The 9,932-nt window shown below is 45.1% G+C and overlaps 1 protein-coding gene across 1 annotated transcript; it reads right to left on the bottom strand.

Annotated features, from left to right (window-relative positions):
• Nucleotides 1-268: 268 nt before the first annotated feature.
• LOC108941337 (olfactory receptor 52B2-like) lies at nucleotides 269-1,213 on the bottom strand. The gene has a single exon (XM_018764061.2). The coding sequence runs from the start codon at nucleotides 1,211-1,213 to the stop codon at nucleotides 269-271; it is 945 nt and encodes a 314-aa protein (XP_018619577.2).
• Nucleotides 1,214-9,932: the final 8,719 nt, after the last annotated feature.

Below are 9,932 nucleotides of genomic sequence, written 5' to 3'. Positions count from 1 at the left end.
GTGGAACACACTCTCTTGTCACTCACACTACTTGACAGTTTCAAGGTGTTTCTTGTAATTTTCAGGATATTTATGGTAAATTTTTTTGCCAAATACATATTAATGTCATTTAGGTATGCTTGAAATATTACAGATGCAATTCCAGGGTCTTGCTTGATATAGTTGAAATAGATGCCATGTTGTTAGTTATTTAGCAACATTTATTTTTTGTCAGTGTGTGAAATGTTTACTAGTAAAAATTTGTAAAGATGTGAAATGTAGTGGCTTATTATATGTGCACTGTTCTCTTGAATCTTTTACTCAAACTTTTCTTCACTTCTTTTGTCCTTAAGCAGTAAATGAGTGGATTGACCATTGGAGGTAGCAGACTGTATAACATGATTATGGCGATGCGCAAATCGGTGCTGAATGTAACTCCCATGTTACTTGCCAAAATAACAAAACACCGAGGGACAAAGTAGAGGGCAATTATGATAAGTTGGGGGCTACAGGTGGAAAGGGTTTTGAGGCGACCCTGAGTGCTAGCAATTTTAAAGACTGCCACAATTATGGCACAATAAGAGAATATGATGAAAGCCAAAGGTGACAATAGCACAACCATAGCAAAAACTAAAGCTGAAAAAGCATAAGCAGATCTGTCAATACATGCCAGTGCTGTGACTGAACTGTAATCACAATAACACTGAATGATCGCTTTGGACTTACAGTATGGCAAGGGGTATGCTCTTATTACCATCATCAGCGAGAAGCTTGTGGCCACCACACATGAAGCGATGCTGAGAATCAAAATAGTGGAATTTGTCATAACTGTGGAATATCTGAGAGGGAAACAAACTGCCACAAACCTGTCCAGTGCCATAATTAGTAGTATGAAGGCATTTAATGTTCCAAAAAAATGTATGAAGTACATCTGCAGAAAGCAAGCAGTGAATGAAATGGTTCCTGCCTGAAACCAATACCTGGCGATGATCTTTGGCAAAGTGATGCTACTGTACAGCACATCAGACACAACTAAGTGTAAGATAATGAAATACATGGGTTTGTGCAGGTTCCGGTCTGTTGCAAACAGGACTAGGAAGATTGTATTCCCCACTAAAGCAAAGAAATAGACCAAGAAACAAATAGTGGCGATTAGGCCATAGTAATTGGGATGAAGTCCAGGAAAACCCATAATGAAAAACTCTGTTATAGAGCTGTGGTTTCCCTCCACCATGTTGACTCTTCAGTCTGACGGCAATCTGGAAAAGCAAAATAGTACCTTTTTTGATAAATATTCTTTCTAACTCAATTCTGTGATTTCAGCTGATTTTTTAATGCATAATACCCCCCCCCCCCCCCCTTTTTCTTTTTTAATTTTCAGTATGGTATTTAATAATTTCTTTAATGTATAGTATAAAATCCTTATCTTGGCATTGTTAATTACCAACATTCCTTTAGCCAGTTAATTTATATATTAATATGCTTGCTTAATCAGCCAGAGAAGAAAGAAGGTGAAGATAAATTGAACAATAAAATTCTCATATGGAAAAAATACCAGAATAAAGTTGCGAGAAAAAGCTTTAATGCCTTTGGAATAATCTGGATTTCTGCAAGAATGGCTCCTCAAATGTGATTTGACTTTCATCTGAGTCACAACAATAAATAGTCTTATTTAGCAAACAACACACAACATTTTACAGAAAAATAAGCAAAACAATACACATAAATCAGCATCTATTGCTCATTAACAGATAATACATCTCGTCTTTCAATACAGGTTTCCCTTGCTTACCAGGCCCAGTTCCTTTTACCCCGTTAGGTAGTAGACTGTAATATATGGAGGTCAAAATGCTGTTATTTATTATGGGAAAGTAAATAATGTATTCACAGACAACAGCTATTTTTTTTTAGCTGATTGAAAAGTGGTATTATTGGCAACATGGTGGTATAGTGGGTTGTGCTGTTGCTTCATAACTCTTGCACTGTGTGTTAGGCTATGGATTCAAATCCACTTCTGTCTGTATAGAGTGTGCATATTCTGTCTGTACACCTGTGCATTTTCTCTGGGTGTTCAGGTTTCCTCCCACAGTCTAAAATCATACACCTCAGGTGAGTTGATGAATCCCAATTGCCAATTGTTTGTGTTACACTCCAGTGTTTACATTTACATTTATTGATTTAGCTTTTGTCACTTTTCTCCAAAGCAACAAACATCTCAGAGAACAATTAAAAAAACGTGTCACAGGGTTATATAAATAGGAGAATGATTGCAGTGTAGTGTAGTATATCTATTGATGTAAAATGCCAAAGATGTCAGCTACATGCTAATTAAAAATAACTCTAGGTCACTCCAGAGAAGACACAAACTTGGTTTTTAAATCTGATTATAAAATACAGTTATCAAATTAATTAAATGCAAATAGAAAAATCACTGAGTGTGTACAGTATTTAGTACTGCATACCTCACTGGTTAAAATGGCCAAAATAATCTTGAGTCAAAGGCCTGTTATGTGAGCCAAAAGGCATATATGTTCATACACAACTACATCCAATTTTGTGATACAAGACCTCTTTGTCTGAGATTGAGCATAAATGTTAATGTAAAGTGTAACAAGATTTATATGAAATTTATTTTAGCGATGAATAAGTTTTTTTATTATTGAGGGGAAATTTGCTGACTGGTTTTCAGGTTTACATTATTCTGCTAAGCCAACACAGAGTAGATAATATGGTGCAGTGTAGAATTGTTTTTATTTTTGTACCTATTATGTCTCATGTGTTGCTTAGGTTATTTATATTCTTTAAACATTCAGTCAAATGATCAATGAATAAAACGTGTAATGTCACCTCATTAAAATTACCTTGCTTTGTGTTTCCTTTGATGCTCTTCAGAAATTTTCATCAAAATAATCAATCAGCAAATTTACATACAAAAAAGTCTCTTTCTGAATTGGGTTTTGCTTCACAGTTACACTTTGTCTCCAAAAACTGAAAATCAAAAAGTAAAAAATACAAACAACATTTCCTTTCCCCTTGCACAGTAAATATGTCTTCATTTGATTGCTCTGGAAAGTGATCTATTTAAATATTCTTGGTATGTTCATTGTCATGACCACAACCTTTGGGAATAAGTTCTGTCAGCACGTGACCTATTTGAGCACTGGCCACAAGAGAGATAATTAAAATGGACTGTTCTTCAATTAAGCAATTAATTATGAAAATAAAATGAATGTAGTATACAAAAATATGACTTCAAAGCAAAATGGTGCATCTCTAAAAAAAGCAAAATATATGTATAGCTCTAAGAAGGCTATGGGAATTACTTTCCGCTGGAAATGTTGTGTACACAATATCTTATTGAAGCTTGGTTTATGTCTGCTTTTCAAATAATCTGTGAGGTATTACAGGTATCCAGAAATACTACTGGAAACTTTTTGTAAGACATTTCATTAAATAGTTTAAGTGGACCATTTAAAAAAAATAAAAAGAAAAAACAGTGCCTTACCGTGATAGTTACATCACAGAGCAGCCACAACAGTTCCTCACATATTTACACGCTACAGGGAACGCAGCCTCCATTTCCGGTGGTTGATAAATAGGAGTGGCATGGTGGGCCAGTGGGTAGCACTTTGGCTTCACAGCACTTGTGCTGCTCAGGCATGGATTGAGATCTGGCCCAGTCTTTCTGGAGTTTGCATGTTCTACATGTGCTGCTGTGGGTTTTGCTCCAAAGATATATATTTTGGATGAACTGGGGAAACAAAACTGCAGGTTGTGTGGGTGTATGGCCTCCTTCCAATGGGCTGGTGTCCCTTGTAGCAGGTACTCTAACTAGTCTTGCACCCTATACATCCAGGATAGGCTCCATACAAAACCGTGGTCTGTTTCTGTATCCCTCCATCTGCTGGTGGAATACACTTTTGTTTACTCTGAGTTTTACAACAACTTGAAGAAAAGAGTCTGCTAAAATAAATACTGTAAATGGAACTGAATGATTGCTGTGAGTCAAACTGGACTCCACAGCTCTGACCTCTACACTCAAAGAACCCTTAAAACTCCAGTTTTCCATAGTCGTCCCACTGATTCAGAGATGAGAGTGTGCAATAAATCAATGCAACAAAGACAGAGGGTGCAGTTTATTAGTATACACACACACACACACACATTTTCAGAACCGCTTGTCCCATACGGGGTCACGGGGTACCGGAGCCTACCTGGGAACACAGGGGCGTAAGGCCAGAGGGGGAGAGAACACACCCAGGACGGGACGCCAGTCCGTCGCAAGGCACCCTAAGCGGGACTCAAACCCCAGACCCACTGGATAGCAGGACTGTGGTCCAACCCACTGCGCCACTGCGCCACCGCACCCCCTTTATTAGTATACTGCAAGTTTAAAGCTGGGGAATTATAGAATATATTATAGTGTTATAGAATGATGTAGAAAATGACAAGAGAACTTCAGGTGTTATTAAAATTGCAAATGGAAGTACGATGCAGTAATACATTAAGTTCTCCAAATTCATAATGTCAAAGAAAAACAGAAGTCAGTTAGTCTCAGATAAACCTTTTTTAATGTATTGTAGTACTTTTACATTGCCGTCTTATTATTTTTTACTAGTTTTCTATATTCAGGGCTGTGATGAACAGACTACGGACCTTGCACCCAGGAGCTCTTCATATTGAGCACAATATGTTATGTGTTATTGGTGTCATTTTTCAAATAAGTATAGAACTATACAATACACTGCATAGTTCATGGGTTGCAAAGACAACATTTTAGAATTTTAACACATTACATAAACAGCGATATTGTTGGATTGTGTTAGCCAACATGGCTGTAGAAGAGTAATGTCTTCAGATAACCCGTGACTGTCACGCCCCCCTCAGCACAACGAGGAGCACCTGCGGCGGCTCCGGGAGCGATTGCATAAAAAGACTCCCCGGAGCACACGCAGGCGTTCCGCCACATCATTGGACCCAGCGGATTCCAAGCGTCTCCGTCGCTTGTTCACAGCTCAGGACGCACTGTTAAGAGCACATGAGCAATCCCTTTCTCACCTGCAGGGTCTCACTAACGCGTTCCAAAACAAACGCTGAGCACCAGTTACAGGACGTCTCACACGTATGCCTCCCTCTCTCTTTCCTGAAGCAGGCTTCCAACAAGACCTGCATCTGGCCCTGCCTACCAGGTATGATAGCACTCCTGCTCGCTGTGAGGGCCTTCTCCTACAATGCGAGCTCATGTTTTGTAGTTTGCCCCATGTATATTACACGGACTTCAGCTGTATAGTTTATGCACTTTCCCTTCTGACTGACCGAGCTTTGGATTGGGGTACAGCCACATGGGGGCACTGTTCTCAGCTGTCCTATGAGGACTTCAAAGCCCACTTCCGCTCTGTGTTTGGAATCCCTTGCTCCGACTTGAGTGCCAGTGAACATCTTTTTGCCCTGACCCAAGGGGGGCGCCCTGCTGCTGATTATGCACTGGACTTTAGGATTCTAGCAGAGAAAAGCGGCTGGGATCAGAACGCCCTCTTTAGCCTGTTTCCGGCGTGGTTTGGATCCCAAACTGCGTAGGGAGATGGTATTCCGGGGTGAGAAATGGACCCTGGATCAGTACATCAAAGCTGTGGTCGCTCTGGACCGTTCCACTCGGGACAGAGAAACCTGTGAGCAAAGGGTCCCTCGCACCCATGTCGCTCGGGGTCGTTTGACCCCCATTGAAAGGCAGCGCTGGTTCCAACATCATCTCTGCCTCTATTGTGGAGTACCCGGTCACCTCAGGGTCCAGTGCCCCATTCGTCCGGAACCCCGGGTAAGTGGAACTCTCCAATGTGACCGTCTTTCCGTGCCCATGGCCACCTCCTGGGGCCCGCATTTGATTGAAACCCAAGCGTTGGTAGATTCAGGGGCTGCAGGCTGTTTCATGGATATCGGCTTTGCTCACGCACACAATCTGCCTTACCAACAATGTAAAATGCGGATGAAGGTGATCGCCCTGGATGGGCAAGGTTACGTTGACACCCAGACAGAACCCCTCCACGTGAGGGTTGGTGCCTGTCATCAAGAACAACTCTCGTTTTTTCTGATCTCTTGCCCAGAGAGCCCCATAATTCTTGGGTTTCCCTGGCTAGCCCTACACTACCCTGTTTTTTCATGGAGTACTGGGGACTTGGTGTCTTGGGGAGCACAATTTAGTGAATCCTGTCTAGCTGATCCCTGCAGAGCTACTTCAGTGGAGTGCTCAGATGCTTCTTCACAGGTGCACATCCCCCACGAGTATCTAGACCTGGCTGAGGTGTTCAATAAGGAACAAGCTTCAGTACTGCCTCCACATCAGCCGTGGGATTGTGCGATTGACCTGCTCCCTGGAACAACGCCCCCTAGAGGACGGCTCTATCCTCTCTCCATCCCGGAACAGGCTATGCAGCAGTACATCAAGGAGGCCCTTGCTGCAAGGATCACCCGACCGTCAACCTCCCCTGCTGCTGCTGGGTTCATCTTTGCGGAAAAGAAAGATGGAGGACTCCGCCCCTGTATCGACTATCGAGGTCTGAACAACATCACGGTAAAGTATCCTCATCCGCTACCCCTAATCACCGCTGCCTTAGAACAGGTCCACCGAGCCCAGTGGTTTACCAAGTTAGATCTGCGCAGTGCCTACAATCTGGTACATATACCTGAGGGTGATGAATGGAAGACAGCATTCAGCACCACCCTTGGACATAATGAATATTTGGTAATGCCATTTGGTATTGCAAATGCCCCCATGTCTTCCAAGCTTTTGTAAACCATGTCCTAGAGGATCTCATCAATAGAGGGATCCTAGTTTACCTGGATGATATATTGATCTACTTGCCAACCATGAATGAACATGTGGCTCTGGTTCAGCAGGTCCTGCAATGATTACTGCAGAATTGTTTGTACGTTAAAGGGGAAAAATTTCTTTTCCACCAGACCCAGGTACCTTCCTGGAGTTCATCCTGAGCAGAGAGGGGGTGGCTATGGATCCCTAGAAGGTGAGGGCGATTCTCCAGTGGCCTTGACCAACCACTGTAAAGGCCTTACAACTATTCCTGGGTTTTGCTAACTTCTATCGCCGCTTCATCCGAAGCTTTAGTACTCTGGCTGCACCTCTGACGGCCTTGACCTCCTCAAAAACAACCCGGTTCTCTTGGATGGAGAAAGCACAACAGGCCTTCGATCTACTCAAGAAGTTCATCACCGCACCCATCCTCCACTATCCTGATCTGGAGGTCCTGTTCGTGGTGAAGGTGGATGCTTCAGAGACTGGGGTGGGAGCCATACTGTCTCAACGCCTGGGAGACCCACCTAAACTGCATCCATGTGCCTTTTTTCTCTCGCAAGATGTCCCTGGCCGAGAGAAATTATGACATCGGGAATCGAGAACTCCTAGCGGTGAAGATGGCCTTCGAGGAATGGAGGCACTGGCTGGAGGGGGCCTGGCACCCATTGGTGGTCCTCACGGACCACAAGAACCTGGAATACCTGCAGAAGGCCAAGCGCCTTAACCCCCGACAAGCCAGGTGGGCTCTCTTCTTCACTCGTTTTCATTTTTCTGTGTCTTATTGCCCAGGTAGTAAAAACACCAAGGCGGATGCTCTCTCACGGATGCATGACCGAGGCTCCCCGGAGAGAGCCTGACTACATCCTGCCCCAATCCTGTTTTGTGGCGCAGTGCAGTGGGACTTCAGCCAGGACCTAGCCAGAGCCCAGGCTATAGCACAGCACTCGAACCTCCAGGTAAACCCACTGGGAAACAATACGCAATACGTACCCCCAAGCATGAGAGCCACTATCCTCCAATGGGCACACGATCATCCTGCCGCTAGCCACCCAGGGTACAGTAAGACCCAGGCCCTTCTCAAAAGGCATTTCTGGTGGCCGTCTCTACCTGAGGACACACAGGATTACATTCAGGCTTACCAGGTATGTGCACAAGCCAAACCCTCCAATCAGAAACCCGCGGGACTTCCGGAACCCCTGCCAGGGTCGAATTGTCCCTGGTCCCACATTGTACTGGATTTCCTAGTTGATCTCCCTCCTTCAGACGATAAGACCACAATTATGACCATGGTTGATTGATTTTCAAGGGCCTGTCATCTGATACCTCTCCCAAAACTCCCGACTCCCTGGAGACTGCAGAGCTCCTCTTTCTCCATGTGTTCCGTTTCTTTGGTTTACCTGAGAACATTGTTTTTGATCGAGGCCCACAGTTCACCTCCCGTCTGTGGAAGGCTTTTTGGTGGAAATCGGGAGTCTCCGTCAGCCTTACCTCTGGATACCATCCGCAGGCAAATGGTCAGGTGGAAAGACTGCAACAGGAGATTGGTCGATTCCTGTGCAGCTATTGCATAGACAAACCTCACCAGTGGGTAAGGTACTTGCCTTGGGCGGAATACGCTCACAATTCCCTGCCACACGCCTCCACAGGTTGTTCGCCCTTTCAGTGTGTGCTGGGGTACCAACCACCATTGTTTCCCTGGCAACCGGCCTCGAGTGATGTACCAGCGGTGGATGAGTGGTACAAGACCAGCGCAGAGGTTTGGCGAACCGTACGACGACACCTCCTTCATAGCCAGAGCCAGATGAAATGGCAGGCAGACCGCTGGAGACTTCCGCTGGCCTTTCTACCCGGGCAGAGGGTCTGGCTGTCCACTAGGGGTCTCCGGGGCCCCTACCGTTCCCAAAAGCTGAGTCCACGCTGCATCGGGCTGTTCAAGATCCTCCGCCGGGTGACCACGGTTTCCTACCGTCTCCAACTGCCTGCTCACCTGAGGGTCCACCTAACATTCCACACCTCGTTCCTCAAACCATGCACTGTGTCCATCCATCAGCTGCAGCTAGTCGCTCCTCCTCCGATTTTCTTCCATGATGGCGGTGCGTCGGCCTACAAAGTGAGGGCATTGCTGGACTCCCGTCGGCGAGGTGGACTCCTACAGTACCTCATTGATTGGGAGGGATATGGACCAGAGGAATGTTGTTGGGTGGCTGCCTGAGATGTGCTGGATCCGGACCTGATCCGCGCCTTCCACCGGGACCATCCGGGCCGTCCTGTGCCCAGGCCCCGTGGATGCCCTCCTGGTTGTCGCAGGGCAGCAGGAGCCGCCCGTGGAGGGAGGGGGGGGGGGGGGGTACTGCCACGCCCTCCTCAGTGCAACGAGGAGCACCTGCAGCGGTTCAGGGAGCGATCGCATAAAAAGATGCCCCGGAGCACACGCAGGCGCTGAACCTTGTTCAGCCTCATTGATCACTTGTGCTACTCGCTCCTCGCCTCTGACGACTTGGTTTGCCTTGATCACTCGCCTGTCTCTTAGATTACGATTCTCGGATTTGCCCCTTTGGTTTCTATGTGCATATCGGTGACCCTTTGCCTATTTTCTGACAATGTCTACTGAACTGCCCCATGACCAAGCTTCCTGTGCTCCGCACTTGGGTCCGATGCAACCGCGCCGGGGTAACACCATGGCAGTGACATTGACCACTCACTGCAGTTTAGGGGTAGTTTTTCCCATCTACACATTGGAGGACTGGCAGGCGTGTTCTAACTTAAAGCATTGCACTTTTAAGCTTTTGTGGGTAAAACTAAAAGAGAAGGCTCATGAGTTGAGTTTCAGAATAAGAGGAACAATGTGGTTTAGGTCTAGACCTCAGAACAGTGGAATAAATCTTCACCCCTGCAATGATGAGGTTGTGGAACTTTACAAATTCGGTCTACATAAATATTGCTGGACTGAATTAAGTTCATAATAGTATGACCTGTGTTTATGGAAAGTGTTGTGTTACAATCACATGCTAGGGCTGTTGTGTGCCATTAATTCCCTACATAAAATAATAAAGAATATGAAACTTGAAGCTAGGAGGAACTAGTACACTGTAAGCTTGACTGATATGATTGATTTGCAGTTTGTTATGACACCTCCATCTCCTCA

The sequence above is a fragment of the Scleropages formosus genome, chromosome 10 (genome assembly GCF_900964775.1).
Source record: "Scleropages formosus chromosome 10, fSclFor1.1, whole genome shotgun sequence".
Taxonomy (NCBI): domain Eukaryota; kingdom Metazoa; phylum Chordata; class Actinopteri; order Osteoglossiformes; family Osteoglossidae; genus Scleropages; species Scleropages formosus.
The sequence above is the reverse complement of the archived record's forward strand: the minus strand, read 5'-3'. Positions and strand labels throughout refer to the sequence as shown.